Here is a 19,415-nt window from a genome sequence, read left to right as displayed (position 1 = left end):
GCAATGAAACCCCTGCAGTATCTAGTAACATCCAAAGAGACTGTTATTTTACCTCAGCTTCTTCTTTCAAATAATTAAAGATGTTCACTTCCAAAATGAACTGCTCTCCTCTGATGACAGAATATGGAAGGTTCAGGAAAATGAAGAAAGGTTGAAAAGCTTCTAGCTGCAAAACAAAATCAGCAGTGAACCCCTACAATCAGATACTAACAAGAAGATGACTACACAACTTGTCTTCTGTTCACTTTAAAATTCAGTTGACAGAGTTTACTTGTACTCCACAGTTCACAAAATGTATTATTGCAGGGCTGAAGCAGAAGCCAAAAATGCTTCTGGTCGTTAGCACCTTTGTGGGAACTTAGCGGCCCCATTCAGATGAGAGCTGCTGACAGCTTTGACACAGCAAGTTCCAATAGAGGTAGCTGAATTGGGACTGAGAGCCTATCATCTGTTTGGAAGTTTGGAAGCTGTGATCTGTCCTGAGATCCCATTAAGGTAACTGTGAACTGTTTCAGGTGCACAGGTAATGGTTAATTAAGAATCTGTCAGTTGACCTATCTCCATGTCAATGCAGAAGCCCATATTGGACTATAAAATAACTAACTGTCCCAAATTCTGTGATTCACCAACACCTTAGAATGATGTGTTATTTTGTAAGATTAATCTTGGCATTAGTTCTTTAGCTATGTTTCTAAAAATACATCTTTTCTTAATTAAGAGAAAAAACTGCAGAAATATACCAGCAAGCAGTTACTTTTATCTGTGAACAGAGGTTTTTGGATGAAGTCTTGGCTCCAAGAAGTCAGTGGTAAGCTCTCATCAAGCTGAATGGGATCAAAATTTCAATGTTTATGAACATCTGTACAGTAAGAATGGCTAAAGCACGATATCCTTTATTATTGAAATGTCAAGTAAACATGGTTTTAATTTGGTTTTCATTTAAAAAAAATCTTCCAAGTGTTTTGAGTTTCAGATCCAAAAACCCCTCAGCTTTCTTTCTAGCTAGCAAATATTCCAACATTTACTGTTTAAAACTTTGAAAAGTTGTTTGCTAAAGCTTTCAGTGTCCAAAACTTCTTTAGATATTAGACATTAGGGAAGTTCAGATGGAGAATTTTTGGTTAGTTAGTTAGTCGAGGTTTTCCCTATGTACCCATTTTCTTTGATTTTTTTGTTTTGCTTTTCTCTCAAACTCTTGCAATACTAAAGTTTTACACTCAGGAGTATCCCGGTATGTTACAATAAAATACGATAGGGTAAAATTATCGACACTGTGTAGCAGAATTCAAATAAAAACAAGATGCAAAGGAGTAAATGACATTAAGCACGCAGATGTCACTCATTTATTTCCTCATTACAGTTTTTCATGCATTTCTTTTATTTGCCTCTCTATATGGTACTGATTAACATGTTTCAGCCATATGGAACTCTAAGCGCAATCTAAACATCCCAACGAGGGTGAAGTACTGAACAGTGCATGTGGGTGATTATAGTTAAATAATAATCTCAACATCTGTTCTACTTGCAGCCTTCTCAAATTTGAGGATGAGAGGCCAAGTATATATTTTCATACAGTCTGAATCAGAAAACTATTCCTCTTTCTCTCCCATCTCTGCCAAGCCTAGTGAAAGAAACGAGAATCATGATTCCAGTCTCAAAGGAGCCTTAGCCGCAAAATCCAGATTGGGCTCCAAATTCTGTGGTGGAGTTATGATCAGGATGCTCGAAGCACATGTTCTGTGTCTGGTGTAGCAGCCAACTATGAAATCTGGACCTAGATCTTGGTTTGGATCCCAAAAGTTCCTCCTCCCCAAGAATTTGAGGGCATGAGACTTAAATGGGTAAATGGCTGTCTCCAAGCTATGCTTGCACTAGTCCTGACATCAAGTTTGAAACCTATGACGCAGTACTGCACAGCTTCAACCTTTCTAACCTTAGGCACTTAAGTGGAGTTGTCTCAGTTAGGAACATAGTTTCTCTAGGATCTTTACATAATGAATGGAAGGCGATAACTACCTTCAGAAGATTATTCAATGTATATAGAACACTAGCTAAATGAGACTTCAAAAAGTAATTCTTATTTTAAACACGCTAAAGAACTATCTTTACATAGCTGTTTCCATGAACGTACAGTGAGCCCAGGACAACTGCACTTGTACTCTGGGAATCTCAGATTAGAGATCTAACGTGAGGAGTGCTGCATTTAGCTTAAATTGCTAAACTGCTCAAACACTTGGAACCACAAAAAGAGCCTTAGGAGACAGGAACTTGTCAGCATGACTGGCTCTCAGTGTCCACTCTGCTCCTCAAGCTAAGTTACCCAAAAAGTGGCACCTATGCTTAGTCCAAGACTGGCTTTGGCAGATAAATGAAAGCAAGACCAGAATTCAGCCATTAAACAATTCTCCCATCCTCGTTCCTGGGGTTAAGTGTTAGAGGAGCAGCCCATGAAATGATCTTTCCGGCAGACAACATGCCTCTCCCATCCCAGCCACTTCTTCCCAGCTAGTCTGTGCAAACCTCCCTGCATGCACAATCAACTCATGGAAAGCCCTCTTGGCAGAGCCAAGAAAACATGGAAACACCGTGTCCTCAGGCAGTCATTCCTCCTTTTCTACAGATGAAGATTCTGAAGTGGGTACATCCTGAAAGCGCTTTCACAAAACAACTGCTCTACAGAAACAGGCACCCAAGTATCTGCATAATGTCTGAGCTATTTATATGAGAAGGAAGGGGAGGCAAATACAGCATCATGTATGTCTCCAGGGATGATGTTTTCTTTACAGTTTGAATGCACATGTCCTCCCTTTATTAGTATAAGGAGACGGCTGCTGTTAGAACAAAAATACAGCTTCCAGTAATAACCCACAGTGTTACCAGCATTTAAAGGAGAACTGTCTAGTGCCATAGTACCTCCACTGGAGCAGTTGTCACTCCAAGCCCGCTGTTTTCAGACATCACAAAAGCACTGGCCACCCAGGATGTGATGGTATCAGGTACAATGACTTCCATTGTGGTGTCTGTGTCAGATCTGATGGCAGAAGGGGACAGCAGACTTTCAAAGGCATTCATTTACAGGCATCAGTAAGTGGACACAAATGTTTAAAATGCATCAAAAATTAATTCCTTCGCAGGAATGACTCTTAGCAGGAAAATATGCTGATTATCTATTTTTCTTTTCCTAATCTTTTAGAAATATTTATGATGGGATCAAAATTATTTTTAAAAAATTAAATTATTTTAAATTACATGAATTGAAGGTAATTACATTGAATCACGTTACATGTAATCAACTTTTACAGATCCTTTAAAACAATCCCAGATGACAGTTGCTTCCGGAACTTCTCAGCTGTGAAAGAATACAAGATTTGTGCTTCACGACACAGATCAGATTTCACCATCATTTGACAGTTTGAACTGCTCATTGAATTAGGTGCAGACAGGAACAGATTTCCCTTTCTGGGCTAATCACCATCTTCTTGTGTACTGTAAAGAAAAAGACTGGGTCTCCCTATATGTTATCTCTCCATCTGTAAAAAGAAGAGAGTTTCCTTTGTCTCCAGGATTTTTATCAAGTTCCTGTTCAACCTACAATGCCTTCAGTCAAGGATTGTCCTATTTTGTGCAGCTGTATGCCTCATTTGGTGTCTCCAGTCTCATTTGTGGCCTCTAGGTGGTAGTAGAATATAAATAATACTACATTTTTACGCAGTGTTCTTCACCAGTAGAGAATGTTATTAAAACCTACAAAATAACAACAGCAAGTGTAAATCAGTTTCCATTTGCTTCTAATCTTGTACCTAGTTTTAGTGTCGATCCAAAGCCAAGTCTCTGGAAAATGTGTCCTCACATAGAGATTGCTGAAATCCGGAGGTCCATTTTTAGATACCGGCATATCATCACCGAAACCGTCTTCTATGGGTATCATTCCACCATCTACAAAATAAAAAATACTGTCCTACCTACAAATATCTAGGTTTAAGAAAAATCAAATTAATACAGTTAAGAAAAGTCAAATTAATACAGTGTTTGGAGTATAATCTATAGCTTTGTTACATGTAGTAACACTACTCTGCGACATTAGGAACTTTTAAGTTTCACACAAACTTAAATTTATACTGGAACTGCAAATAAAAACTCCATTCACCCTCAGGCCCTTAATGGGTAGTGTCGCCCAGGACAGCAGCAAAAAGAAATTTTTTAAAATACTAGTCATATGCATTTTGTATGTCGTGAACCTTGGAAATAGTAATGGCTTGCAAGGCTGGATGCAGCCTGGATGCAATACAGTAAGAAGACATAATAGGGGCCCTAAACCCATGAACCTCCTTCCCCACTCAGTAAATTAGATTTGGCTACATTTATTTTTATTACTTACAAAGAAAATGTTCCTTATCCTCCTCAAGAATTGCATCAGTTGATACCCAAAGGCTGCATTTCTGGATAAAATTTATACAGGATATCTCAATACAGAAAATCAACAATGCTTATCTATGTTCTTTTTCTTTCTTTTTAAGAAAATAAAGTTATCATAATAAAGCAATCATAGAACTAAAGCAAGTAATATACAGGAAGCAACAAAACTGAGATTATCTGAATCTGAATACTGCTTTAATAACTAAAAACTTTTCAAAGGGAAGACAATATCAAGCATCAAGCAATCCGTATTTATGAAATTTGTATTCAGAGTATTTACATATTGATGAATTTTGCATTCAGAGTATTTACATATTGATAAATTCCAAAATTCAAAACCCATATAATCCATGAAAACAGTACACTGTCTACAGTCCCAAACTTCAAAAAGGGCATTTTCTTTTAACAAGTGATGTCCAAATCACTAAGTAATTAAAAAAACCCATCTTAGAATTAAAAAAAAAAAAAAAAAAAAGAAAAGAGTACCTGAAAGACACCAAAAGAACCTCTGACCAAGGGGAAATACTGCATTGTGCTGTATAAATTAAGCTCATGGAAGACCTAAGACAAGAAAAACAAAATCATCCAAAAGAACAAATGCAAACTCACATTTTTCAGAACTTCCACTGTTTTAGGTGCTAATTCATAGAGCTGTACTTCAAGCAGCAGCTCGCTTAGCTCTCATGTCAAAGAGAAAATCTGTGACAGGATGAAGGGGATTAGGCTGCAATGGTTTCACAGTTAATGGAAGAGTGACCAAGACTATGTAAGCCTAAAATAGGAGCCTAGAGCCCACTGATATTCTATGGCACATAGGCTATGTCATTTGAGCACATTAGGAATTATGCATATTGTCAGCTCTTTCAAATTATTGATGCACTAGAGCTTCTGCAAGTAAAGGGAATTCAAAAAGAAGAATAATCTATTCTGCTCTTCAAGAAATAAAATTCTTTCTTTATTTTATATTACTAATTTTAAAAAGCACAAAGCACAAATCATTAGGGAGTTTTTCCTTACTTCTTTGTCCTTCCTGAAAGAAGAAACTTCCTAGTGTTAACTGAGCAGTTTGTCAAATGGAAGAACAAAAAAGTATTCATTGGAATTAGAAATGCTGGGCCTATTCACTTGTAAGCCTTACAGTTTTTTCTGCTCATGTTGATAAACTACTTGCAGAAATAAAAAATATTTGCAAAATTAAGGACTAAAAATCCTGCCCAAAGAATTTTACTCATTCAGCATATAAACTGTAAAATTTCCATAAACATACATCTTTCATACCCACAATAATGGAAACTTTTTTCCCCCATTTACTTACAGAATCTTCTGTGATGTCGCTACTTTCTCCTAGAAGCTTTGTACTTTTATCAACAACTGCAAGGCCAATTACTGATCCTGGTTCTGTTGTACTTATTTTAAGGGAGACTTTCTCAGATGGCTTGGCCTTATCTTTGCTCCAAGAGATTTTAATCTAGAAAAAAGTAAAAAAGGGCACTGGTTTAAATTATACAGTGATATTTACAGCCACTAGCAACTCTGAGGGAGCATTTTCTTAGCTTAATTGGCTACCATTAAAACTCTGAATTTGCTTTTCCTAGGACCTTTGGGAAAATACTACAGCATTCATTTTGCTCTCTTGCTCTCCTAGCTGACCAGTTCCTTGGTCTGGCGGGAAGTCAGCCTCAGGACCCATTGCCATTTCAACCAGCTCTTAGCATACAAGCAGCAACCTCTTGAGTCACAAGGATACACCAGTTTCTACAGCTGAGGGCAGTAAAAGAAATGCATTCGCTGTTTATCAATGCACAACACAGCATGTAACATACTTAGAAAAGATTATTTTGGAAAAGAACTTCTGCCCTGAAAGATTACATCTAAGTGTTCCACAGTCAGATCAATACAGAAAAGCAATACATGTAATAGATGCATGGGTAAGGAAGAAGGAAATAAATAGGCTAATATAGCATCAGTATGCCTTCCACCCACGTACTAAAGAGAGGAAGGGTCATCTGCTCTAAGGTATTTCTAATGTGTCCCATCCCCACTGCATCAGATAACAATGCAGAATGTCTGTTTAAAATGAACAATTTTACTCTTTTCCGTCATCAAAACACCACTACTATAAAGTCTAGAGGTAGAATTCAGCTCCACGCTTAAGTTACCTACATTTAGCTGTCCATGTTTCAATTCAGTGTTTAAGCTCTCATCACACACAGAGTAAAAAGAAATAATGGAGACTAGACAGCAGTTTGGCTCACCATGGAGCATAAATCCAAGTGGTGGTGAAGAAAACAGTCTTACAGGCTCCACCGACTGTACGGGACACAGGTGGGATTCAGTTACATAAACACTGGCACTTAGTGCCATTTGAGAAGTTTAAGGGTATCCAAGAAGTGTCCAGTGGTGCTGCCAGACAGGACACATAACTTACCCTTCTGGAGCAGGCACCGGAGTCCAGGAAGAATAATTTAAGCCGACACTCTTTTGAGGCAAGTGATTCTCTGTAAACTGAGTTTAGACACATAGCTCACATACAGAGATGAGACTCAGTCACCTGAAGGCTCCTGGAATCACTTGAGATGTCCCAGAGCATACTGTCTGACCCTCAGCTCCTATGCCAGAAAGGGACAGGTCTCCCATGGGATCTGTGAAACATCCACCCGTCCCATGATGACATCTTGAATACCTGTGGCCTCTTGGAGGACACTAGATGTCTGCGCTTAAGCAACTGAATCCTGAGCCTACATGTAAATACATGTATTTAGATGTCTGAATCTACAGCCCCATCATACCCTTCCTCTGATACATCTGTGTAATGGTATCTTCCACGCACATTCAGTATGAAAATCACAGAGCAATAGCAAACACACTACTGTTGCCAACATAAATGGGATTAGCACCATGTGCCTCACTGCAAATGGGCATCAGACCAATTCACACAGAAAAATGGTTTGTTCCTGGGTACACTGTGGCACTGCAGCTCTGTAGATCTGATTTTACCAACTCCTTTACAGAAATTAAATGCTTGGCAAGGCTACAAATCAGAGAAAGTAGCTTTCCACAGTACTGAATTAATTTCTGAATTAAGTGGTTTGTGTTCAAATGGCAAAATGGAAATAGCCTGAAATTCTGAAGCCTTTGAGATCAGTTCTTTCTTTATCTTACATTTTTTCACTATACAGTGAAATACAGCAAATTCAGTAAGGTTGACATTAAATTGTCATAATTTATTGTCTCAATTTTTCATCCTCTCCATATATACACTAGGATTGTGGTTTTCGTCCATAAACTACATTTAACCAAACCGTTTTTTTTCAAGATCAGGCCTTACCTCACTGCTTCAAAATATAATGCAACCTTAATTGTGGATTATTTGCACAATATATATTTGCACATCTTATATTGTGCAATCAGTGGAAAGATTTCCATTTGTTTCCAGCAAGCTGAACCAAACTGTTACTGCCTTCCTAATTAGAAATATCTTCCTAACTCTACTCTAAAACTCCCAGGTTTCAACTAAATAGTTTCACTTGTTTTCTATTTATTTACATTCTTCAGACACTGGTACATAATAACCATAATCAACATACGTACACCTCCAGCTATCTCACCATCCTGCCTCTCCACCTCCTTATCCTACGATAATAGTGCTCATATCCTGAGTTTGGATAAATCATGAAGTGAATGGAGAAATTTTGCATGCAAGAGTAAGACAAAGCCTCCCTACTGATGTCTTCTTATAAGGGTTAAAGTTCCCATCGGAGAGGAAGAATTTGAACTCCTCGAGAGCCTTTGGGCGGTCTCACCTGTAAAAAGTCAGTGAGGCTTTTATTTGCACAAAGGACCAATTCTCAACCTGTAAGTAAGCTGGAAAAATCCATTCATTGCTGCAATAGTAGTTTTCCTACTCCTCTTCAAGCTTTTTTGTGTTAAAGTATGTATGGTCACACGAAACACAAACACTGGTCATGTTCACTGATGACACAGCCAAAATAGCTTCCTCTGTGCTTCCACAGGAGAGCTAGGAGTGCTTACGGAAGGAAGGTCTTTCTGCACAGTCTCCTCAGGAACACTGCTGTGTGCTGGGCTCCCTGCGGTCACACCACATACAATGTGACCACTGCCTGCCTAGAACAAGGTCTTTCTAAATGTTTACAGTTCCACGCTTAGAGGACTTATGAGTACCTTCCCATTACACTGGCCAGTGCAATCTTTGGCTTAGTGATTGACCAAACTATTAAAAACCCAAGGAGATGCTGTGCGTCTGTTTATGTGAAAAACACAGGCCTAGTAGAAATTTTTTTCAGGTATGCAATAGCTCTACGTTTATAGCTGGACCCTAACTGCACTGGTACTATCTTTCCAAGACCTAATCGCAGCCTTCCAGTACTTAAAGGGGGCCTATAAGAAAGATGGGGACAGACTTTTTAGCAGGGCCTGTTGCAATAGGACAAGGGGTAATGGCTTTAAACTAAAAGCGGGCAGATTTAGGCTAGATATAAGGAAGAAATTTTTCACAACAGGAGTGGTGAAAATTGCACAGGTTGCCCAGAGAGGTGGTAGATGCCCCATCGCTGGAAACATTCAAGGTCAGGCTGGATGAGGCTCTGAGCAACCTGATCTAGTTGAAGATGGCCCTGCTCACTGCAGGGGGGTTGGACTAGATGACCTTTAAAGATCCTTCCAACCCAGACTATTCTATGATTCTATGACTTACACACACCTCAGATTAGATACTCAGTGAGGAAGTTTTTACATTTATAGTTCTATGATCTAAAATACTGTTTACCACACAACAAACAGACAAAAACACGGCCTCAGACTTAAGTATAGTTACCTTGTCATCCAAAACAGGCTGAATGGGGACAGTGAGAGCATCATTTACAACCACTCCAAGGTCATCAACATAGAATACAAGTATACAGGCCAAAGGAGCCCAGGAATTTTCTGCTGTCAGAGTGAATGTTTTTGCAGCCTTTGTGCCAAAAGCCATAATCTGTTCCTTAGATAACACCTGAAAGGGAAAAATTAAACACTCAGTCTGTTGGTATCTCAATGTGTCATAAGCTCTGCAATTTCTTCTACAAATAGCTGTTAAAACGAGAGACATATAGCTGTGATTTTTTTTTTTTTAACCAAGTGTTAACCATGCTATGAGACTGGGTATGGAATAGGCAGAAAATGTAATATTTAAACACTAGAAATAGATTTTTTTCCATGCTTTAATTCCTGTATTACTATGACCAAGTAAAGAACTATAACGACACGTGCACAGCACAACATATGCTATGAGAACATAGAAATGCAACAGTAATGCAGCTGGGTCATGTGGGTTACCTACAATAGCATTTGAGTTTTGTTCACAAATACAATTTTAAAAGCAAATCTCCCAAACGGTCCTACTTACCACACTTTGGTTTGCACCATGGAGACTGTGAACTGGGGCCCACTAACATGTTCCAGTTAAAAATAGGCACTCATTTTACCAGATCAGATTAGAGCGAGTCTGAAGGTACCTCGAAATACCTGGAGTTCAGGCCCACAGCATCAACTTTTTCACTCTAAATATGTTCCTATTAGACCATACCACTTACTGCCATGAAGGGCAGTTTCCTGCTTTTGACTGCATAGACCTGGTATTTTTTTAAATCTTCTAGAAGGTGCTTCTATTTTGGAAAATACACATGAATGCCCATGTTTTATATTGTCCTAAGGTTTTCTTTAGTCAGTTTACTATTAAAGTCCATGAAAGAAAAAATGGCAGTTATCATCATTATGGTGTAGACTGCATGTGTTATGGACAGGATGGGAGATCGATGATAGGATGTGTAACATACCCTTCAACCCAGATGCTGTAAGATACAGTACAGCAGCTGAGACCTTAAACAAGCCATTAGCCAAGCCATGTATTTTACAATGCTTCCTACGAAGTTCTCTTGTTAACAATGCTACCCTGCCCACTGGACAACCTGTTTTCTCAGCAGGCAGGTCTTCTCCTCGCTCTGTGCCTGCGGGCTCAGCCCTGACAGAACCTGCGTACAGGCTCCGCCAGCCCTGCTTCCACCTGCGTCTGCAGGACCTGCTGACAAGCCTCAGCTTGGGCAGCTCCCAGGACATCCCTGCCCCTTCTCCCCATTGCAGATGCTTCGCAGAGTCAGAGACAGAATCACTCTCACAGTTGCACCTCATCTCACACACCTGCAAGCAGAGATAACCCAACACCCAAATCAGAGACGTGCTTCTCCCAGAGAGCGCCTTCTTAACAGTGCCAGAGGCATTCCCGCTAGGTGGCAAATTGGAGCGCTCTTTCAAAAAGGACCATTCTCATGGAAAGGAAGTTTTTGGGCCACCTCTTTCACAAAGCACAATAAAAAAATGCTGAACCTCTCTAACGTTCAATCACATTCCACTCACTGGAGTATTTATCACGTTGGTGAAAGTCATCTTGGATCATCCCCATACGTAAAACCAGTAACTTACCATATAGTGGAACTTTTTCACTGGTTTGTTGCTCGCAATGCTCAGCTCGAAAGGCTTCCCGGCCTAGGAAAAAGCATACGATTCATATGGATGAATATGGAAACATGACGAGTAACCTGAATGGTTCTTATCAGCAAGTTTTGTCTCAGACTGTACCTTTATATCCTGGCTCTTTGTTTTCACCTGGAGGTAAGTCTGGCTGGGGGAACTGAACACATCATAAACACCTATGTCGGTCCTACTGCTGAGAAACTCTGCCTGCAAGACAATGTAAAGCAAAGCTCGTAACAAAACAGAAAAATCTGTGTGATGCTCACATATATGTTACTGTTTACGAGACCATGGGAGCCTTAATGGCAGTATAGGGTCACTTTGCTGCTTGCTTTGGGTATCTATTTTGTTTTTTCCCTTGCTATCTTGCTGCAATTATTAGATCACATTTAGACAGGATCCGTCACTTTCTTTCCAGCTCTGATGTGAATATGAAAGAAGGAAAATAAGAGTAGGTGATGTATCAGCTGTTGTAGATGGCATTGATTTTGCCAGTTGATCACAGCCCACTCAATTTGGTGTGCTGCTGCTCCAAAGCAATACCTGCACTCTTAGAGTTTTTGTATCAGACAGGATTGGAAACTCAATATCAATTATTCCATTTTCTGGGACTGTGTAATTCAGGATGTGGACTGTCAGATTTCTCTCCTCTGTTGCCTCATTCTCAAGGTGAGAAAGGGAAGAGTGGTGAAAAAGCAGATCTGACTGTTGTGCAGTGATTGTGACAAGGTTCTGCCTCTCTTCAGCTGTCAGCTGGTTGCTATCAGAACGTGTCACCTTCAGCTAAAAACAAAAAGAAAGAAAACATCCATCAAACAGAGTAAAGCTAAAAATGCACAATGCATAACATGTAACAATATACTTGCACTCACATCATATCATAAAAACAAGGGCATCCTGAGATTTCTCACACATCAGTAACTTTATTTTTAATCCCTTGTGAGCACTGCAGGTAGGCACATCAGCCAAGAACAAAATTACTCATAACTACAGGGAATAAAAAAAGCAAAAGTAAAGCAGATGGAACCAAAAAGGTGACCTGCCTTTCAGCCATCCCAATGACTCTTCTTGTAAAAACAGTTGTCTCTCAGAAGCAAAATATGCATATCCTACCTAGAGCCTGAGTATTTAATTTTATCACTTGTATCTCACCACCACAACAAAGGACAACCTAACATTACATCATGTGAAAGAAAATGTGTCAGATGAGCAGAGATGATACCGAGTTGGATGTCTTTACGGAATCATCAAATGAACTGAAGAAAACACTGAAAACAGGCCCAAAACTGACACAGTCTGTAACTCCTTCACTCCAACATCCATCAATCAGCACTACAACTTACATCAAACTTTATTCCCACATTCAAGCAGATTCTCACCCATAGTAAACCATTCTCATTCTGCATTGCACACTCCAAAAATTCAACCTCTCCATTTAAAGCACCGAACGAATGTTTCCCTTTTCTTTTTCATTCCAGAAGTCTGTCACTCCATTACCTTTCCTCCTCTGCTATTATTTTCCTGTCCTCTCTCTGTACAGCATATGCAGACCTCCACTTAATAGTAATAGCAGCAGCTGTTCCTTCACACTCCTCTGGGAGCATAACTGATACCTCTTCCTCCTCTGTCAGCTGCAACATTGCTAAATGCCTCAGCTCATCTTTGGAAGAGGAAGAGTAGGCGGAAGCAGGTCAGAGCTGAAGTTAAACTGAGATGCTGGCAGGGAAAATGAAAAGGACCCAAACCAAAGACCCAAATGATAAAGCTAGCAAAAAGGTACGACTTGAGCCAATCTACTCTGAAAGTGTATGTTCAGCCTATTTTATTGGTATTTAGGTCTGATTTCCACACAGCAAAGACTCAAGAATTGTAAAGTCTATTCCCCTCTTCAGGTAAAATGCACTGACACAAAATGCAACCTCTATTAAATGTAGAAATACCGAACGCAGGCCAGGACAGAGTGAGGAACATGAAACACTTCTGAGGACTGCAGCTGGTATAAGAAAGACAGGACAGAAGGCAGAAAAGACACTTTGACTTGAGAGTAATGTGTCTTGATGAGTTTTGCTGAATTTTGTAACAACCCCATATAAAGCATATATTTGTGGTTTTGTATAGAGAAACATAAGTATATATGTATACACACACACAATTCTATATACAAATATTATTAGGAGGGTCTGACTCAATAACTTGTTTTAAAACACCTAATGGAAAAAAATCAGCTAGAAACTGAAATGATTTCTCTTCCTTAAGAATGCTGACAAATTATACTCAAATATATACTCCCATCTACAAGAAGGGCAAGAAGGAGGATCCTGGGAACTACAGGCCTGTCAGCCTGACCTCTGTACCGGGGAAGATTATGGAGTGGCACATCTTGAGGGCGCTCACAGGGCATGTGCAGCACAACCAAGGCATCAGGCCCAGCCAGCATGGGTTCATGAAAGGCAGCTCCTGCTTGACCAGCCTGATCTCCTTCCATGACCAGGTGACCCACCTAGTGGATGAGGGAAAGGCTGTGGATGTTGTCTACCTGGACTTTAGTAAAGCCTGTGACAGCGTCTCCCACAGCATTCTCCTGGAGAAACTGGCGGCTCGTGGCTTAGACAGGTTTACTCTTCGTTGGGTAAAGAACTGGCTGGATGGCCGAGCCCAGAGAGTTGTGGTGAACGATGTTAAATCCGGCTGGCGGCCGGTCACAAGCGGTGTTCCCCAGGGCTCGGTTCTGGGGCCGGTCTTATTCAATATCTTTATTGATGATCTGGATGAGGGGATCGAGTGCTCCCTCAGTAAGTTTGCAGATGACACCACGCTGGGTGGGAGTGTTGATCTGCTGGAGGGTAGGAGGGCTCTGCAGAGGGATCTGGACAAGCTGGATCGATGGGCAGAGGTCAACTGTATGAGGTTTAATAAGGCCAAGTGCCGGGTCCTGCACTTGGGCCACAACAACCCCATGCAACGCTATAGGCTTGGGGAGGAGTGGCTGGAGAACTGCCCGGCGGAAAGAGACCTGGGGGTGCTGGTTGACAGCTGGCTGAACATGAGCCGGCAGTGTGCCCAGGTGGCCAAGAAGGCCAACAGCGTCCTGGCCTGTATCAGAAATAGTGTGGCCAGCAGGAGCAGGGAAGTGATTGTGCCCCTGGACTCGGCACTGGTGAGGCCGCAGCTTGAATCCTGTGTTCAGTTTTGGGCCCCTCACTACAAGAAGGATGCTGAGGTGCTGGAGTGTGTCCAGAGAAGGGCAACAAAGCTGGTGGGGGGGCTGGAGCACAAGTCTTATGAGGAGCGGCTGAGGGAACTGGGGTTGTTCAGTCTGGAGAAGAGAAGGCTGATGGGAGACCTCATCGCTCTCTACAACTACCTGAACAGGGGGTTGTGGCGACGAGGGTGTTGGTCTCTTCTCCCAACTAACTAGTGATAGGACGAGAGGAGATGGCCTCAAGTTGCACCAGGGGAGGTTTAGATTGGATATTAGGAAAAATTTCTTCACCGAAAGGGTGGTCAGGCATTGGAACAGGCTGCCCAGGGAGGCAGTGGAGTCACCATCACTGGAGGCGTTCAAAAAACTTGTGGATGTGGCAGTTGGGGACATGGTTTAGTGGGCATGGTGGTGTTGGGTTGATGGTTGGACTTGATGATATTAAAAGTCTTTTCCAGCCTTAGTGATTCTGTGATATACTGCCAACACTACAGCATTCCCTACCACTTTATCCTTTTCTACAGCAAACACCTCTAAGTTTAGTATTTGCCGATACATATCATGAAAAAGAGGTAATTTGAAAACAAATCTGTAAATTGTACTTAAAAATCTGAGACAAACTTTGGTATCTAAGCAAATACAGGAGAAGAAGTCACATTTGTTTATGCACAAATCATAATGAAACAAAAGAACTTACAGTAGCTATGAAGTTCAGAGAAGGTTTTATAACTCTGGAGTAGTCCATAAATTCAATAAAATAGTCACTTTGCTTTGGAAATATGATGGTACTTGAATTTTGGGAGATTCCTGTGGAATAATTGTATGTGTTTAGACAACGTGCTTTTAACATACATATTCCTTTATCAGCAATAATTCTATCATATTTTTCCCCATTTCCACTCCTATCGCTCTTCATCCTTCCAGCTAATGATCAGTACAAAGGTGGTATATATACTGGTACTGTCTTCTATAACACTAAATAAGCCATACCACATAGCGCTCTACTCCATGCAGACTATGTCAGAATGACACAAGGAAGGAACTTAAGAATCCCAAATCAGCCAACTTCACCTTGCCAGACTTTCTACAAAAAGTCTGTAATGAAACCTAGTTTCTGGGACAGACCAAAACTTTGTACAAATTATTTTTTTCTAATATGCAAGGTGCAGTGGAACATGAACTCATAAGAAGGGTCAGTTTGCAAATCAGCTGGTCTAGAACAGGGTAAAGACAGTGGACAACATGAGGCCAGAGAACTCTTTCTACTGGTGTGGTTCACAAACAAGCAAGTAACATAAGTTTATGATTACACTTAAGTTTGTAAGGCTCAGGTTAATGCTAGCAATCCTTTACGCCTGCTCTTCTCATCAAAAGTAATCAGTCATTGACTTTAAGCTCCTCATCTGAACAAATCTCTTGGTCACTTAAGTCATTTAGTGGAGAACTGTATTCAACTGAGTTAACAGCTAGTTAAACTATTATCTCAGCAAGCAACAGTTCAGGAAATATATTTTTTCAGATGCATGCAGATGGTTCATACTGCCATCAGCATATGATGCTTTTCTAGCACTCCAAGCCCTTCCACTTAAGCTCTTCTAGTACTACCTACTCTTTGGATTTCTCTCGGAAGACATCACACAGACACATACCTGTGAGCGACTCTGTGACCACCGCGATAATTTCTATTGGCTCGGTGTAATCACCGGCACCTTGGTGCCATGACTGATCAGCATTCAAGTTTTGCAACATAAGCTTGTTACAGGTTACATTCACAGATCCATTTATCTGCAATATAGAAAAAAAAAATTGTTGAATTGTTGGAAAGTTTTTCTACCTGGGCCAACTAGCACTCTCCAAAAAAACTTCAAGGCAGAGTTCAAGGGACCACAGTGGTCAAGTACCATTCCCAAAAAGCAGTCTGAATGTAGCCATTTTGTTCCAGAAATTAAAGAGAGTTTAAAGCCATCCATGAAAGTCACTGCATAGACCATGCCAGCTGAACTCGGCCCTCAAGAACAGTCCCAGGCATATTTAACCTACAAAAGCAGACACAGCCTTAGAGTCTACAACACTACAAGCTAACAGAAGACTCACCTCCATTGTTGTTGTTATGTTTCTCTTGTTTGTCCAGTAAGAGACAGAAAGGCAAGTGACTGTTACAGTTCCCTTCACTGGCTTTCCATACATGTACCTGAAACACGTCAAAGTCAAACAATGCACCTCCTCCAGGACTTGGGCTCCTGAAGAGCTCTGAAGGCAAAAGACTCCACTAAAATACTTTCACCTGGTCTCAAATAAGGCTAGAATGCATTTGTACTTTGAAACATGGAGATTGCAATACTAAGACCAGTTTACTGACACTAAAATGAGGAGCCCAAAACCTGGGGAAGATATACAGCAGTGGGAAGTGCTGCTCTTTCCTGCACACGAGCTCTATAAACCTATTACTATTATTATTATACAATGTAGGAAAATTAACTATATTAAGCTAAGCTGGAAGCAAGTTATTGAACACCAACATAGCATCATAATTAACTAAAATGAGACAAGGGAAGTGCAAGTGTTATGCTTCCCAAATGCTGCAAATACAAAATGAGAGATCTCAAGATATTTGTATTCAAACTATTTAGTAATCACAGTCCACAGAAATCATGGCATTATTACATGGCAAACATAATTTGCAGCTGTGGCAAACCTGAAAACTGCAACATATTAATTTCTTAAAATGCTATTAGCAATCTGCAGTTAGTGAGCAGCAATAAAACAAAAATTTTGTACAAATGTTTCCCAGTTATACATAAGAGAAACCATTACATTATCATCTTCAAGCCTTAAAGAATCACAGAGAAAGGTGGCAGGGGTGAGGAACCCAAAATCATTCTAGTCTATCGTTACTAATATACTCAGATGTGATAAATCTAAATACTTTTAAATCATTATGGAACTGGTTGCAGCCACTTAAAAAATATCAAAGCTGAAAAGCAGAAGGAAATAATAATCAAACAGCATAGTTACAGGAAGAACTCTGACAACACTGTCTTGCACCTGAACTCAGTCTTTCTGAGCAGACTTAATTACAGCAATAAGCTGCCATTAACCTTGAAATGATACTGCCATTGGGTAGCATCCCTGTACTTAATTTAATCTAATAATACTCCAGAGATAAGAAATGAAAAAAGGTTTTATGACATCTACAAGTGTAAGGGACGTGTAAACTCTTTGTAGACAGAGGCATTATGCCTATAAAAACAGTCACTAGGAATGAAGTCATTCCCTATAAATAATTATGATGTATCTGTAAAACTTTGGTACTGGTGGGATTCAATCTCAGACAATTCCCTGGCATCCAAGTCTGGATTTATTGCAGCAGACAGGTACACATTCAAATTCCGTATGAGTATACCTAATGACAAAGCCAAGTACTTAGAACTTCAGAAACCAAATTCACATTGGCATATAATGGATTCCAAAAGCAAAGCAGAATGGGGGAAAAAATTGAGGAAAATTATTTTTAAAAATTGCCCCTTACAAGAAACCTAGACGGTTTATAATATCAAGTTGCATTGCCTCTAGGAAAGTAAGCTTTTTCTCAAAAGTCCAAACATTTAATTTAAATAGCTGGTTAATCAATCATTCTGCATTTCACTTATAAATGCAGTGCTTGTTTAGAAGGTGTGTATTTTTATGGAATTAAATAACCCATGAAAGACCTTTTATTTCAGGTCTTCTTGAATGGATAGATCAGGTAGCTCTACCTGGCTCTCAGCCTTCACAAAATAAATTAATTTCTATTTGAGATTAATGCGTACTAAATTTTTTGTTTAGATATTTATTCAGCTGAAAAATAAAATATTTTTTATACAACAGTCTAATACAATAGAAGTATCTAACATTGTTACCACAAAATCCAGTAACTAGAAATGGATGACAGCCAACTAATTTTGGCTAGAAGACACTTTTTTAGCATTCTAAAGATAAGTTTTCACTTTGACACTTAGAGACCCACAATAATTTTCTTAAGAGTGAGGATGACAGCAGTATCAATAATTTACTTACTTTGCAGTGACAACACCAGTTACGTCTGCCTCTCTCAAAGAGTAGTATAATGGTGTTGTTATCATAACATCAAATTTTGGTAAAACTAAAAAAAAAATTATAGAAAGCATTAAATTCACACAAGAAATAGTATCTTTTTCTTTTAAATAATCATGTAATATGATAAAGACTACTACAGTTTCCCAAGGACTATAAGGTAAGATAGACTTTTAACCCAACCCTATGCATGCCTCAGGCTAAGACTTTTTGTTGAAAGGAGACCAACAAGCATCATAAGAGCAGCCTGTACACAAGCTTGTAAGACTGAAATATAAAACATTTAGCTTATTCAGTCTTTACAGAATCATCAGCAAGCTTCATGATCAGACATTATACAGATATTTTGGGATGAATACATTGCCTGCATGATTGTGGAAAAACAGGGACAATAACTGCATCTCATAGGCTTAAGATAAGTATTTTAAAGATTGCATGACATCCAGACACTACAGTAGTAGGTCATTAAAACTACCAAAGATAAACAGGACAGTGGATAAGATGATGTTTTTTTCCCAGGACACAGAGTCGGTCTCAGAGAAGCAAGAGATTTGGAAATTAGACTTTCTGGGAGTATTCAAAAAGTTCATGCTAGGTAAGGGAAGCTAGTCTAAATTAATGGAGAATCAACTACCAGTTTTGGTCACTACTAAATGCCCATAAGTAACACTTACCATATTCCATCACTTTAAATCTTTGATAATGAACTTGACCCTATTGAAAAAAAATCATGAGAAAATACATACAATTGCAGTTAGATTAGCAAGTTAACATACCTCTAGGACAAATCCCACGCATATTCAAGTTAAATTACAATTTCTGACATGATGTGATTTTAAATCATGGCTCAACCATTATCAGCTCCTGTTATGGGCTCCTGTAGGAACCAGGAGTATGTATGCACCACAGAAAGACACAGAAGCTCACATGCAGCAGATTTTAAGTATGTATAATGAAGAGCTTGTGAAGCATCCAATCTGGCTGGTTTCTGTATGAAAAAACAAATATCCAAGCCAGCTAGCATAAAACTACCTAGCATAAGTACTCACAGTCATCATAATGAACCAGGACTGACCTACCAGCAGTATCTTTACTAGCTCATTTTAAATTAACTCAAGTATCTCTATACAAAAGGGAAGCTCCTACAGTGCCTATCTACAGGACAAGACCATTTCAA

The 19,415-nt window shown here is 39.6% G+C and overlaps 1 protein-coding gene across 1 annotated transcript in view; it reads right to left on the bottom strand.

Moving 5' to 3' along the window:
* CD109 (CD109 molecule) overlaps positions 1-19,415 on the bottom strand; it is a gene marked incomplete at its 3' end in the record, with an annotated part of 79,807 nt that overhangs the window by 29,599 nt on the left and 30,793 nt on the right. The window contains exons 6-20 of the mRNA XM_081997591.1: positions 18,913-18,952; positions 18,203-18,287; positions 16,241-16,337; positions 15,796-15,931; positions 14,844-14,953; positions 11,488-11,727; positions 11,050-11,151; positions 10,894-10,956; positions 9,251-9,427; positions 5,732-5,884; positions 4,903-4,977; positions 4,379-4,439; positions 3,801-3,936; positions 2,914-3,031; positions 53-166 (exon numbers count right to left, since the gene is read on the bottom strand). Coding sequence (XP_081853717.1) covers positions 53-166; positions 2,914-3,031; positions 3,801-3,936; positions 4,379-4,439; positions 4,903-4,977; positions 5,732-5,884; positions 9,251-9,427; positions 10,894-10,956; positions 11,050-11,151; positions 11,488-11,727; positions 14,844-14,953; positions 15,796-15,931; positions 16,241-16,337; positions 18,203-18,287; positions 18,913-18,952 — 1,707 coding nt within the window. The remainder of the gene's footprint in view (positions 1-52; positions 167-2,913; positions 3,032-3,800; positions 3,937-4,378; positions 4,440-4,902; positions 4,978-5,731; positions 5,885-9,250; positions 9,428-10,893; positions 10,957-11,049; positions 11,152-11,487; positions 11,728-14,843; positions 14,954-15,795; positions 15,932-16,240; positions 16,338-18,202; positions 18,288-18,912; positions 18,953-19,415) is intronic.

This window comes from Phaethon aethereus (assembly GCF_964289735.1).
Source record: "Phaethon aethereus genome assembly, chromosome: 3".
NCBI lineage: Eukaryota > Metazoa > Chordata > Aves > Phaethontiformes > Phaethontidae > Phaethon > Phaethon aethereus.
Note: the sequence above shows the minus strand (reverse complement) of the source record. Positions and strands in the feature narration are given on the sequence as shown.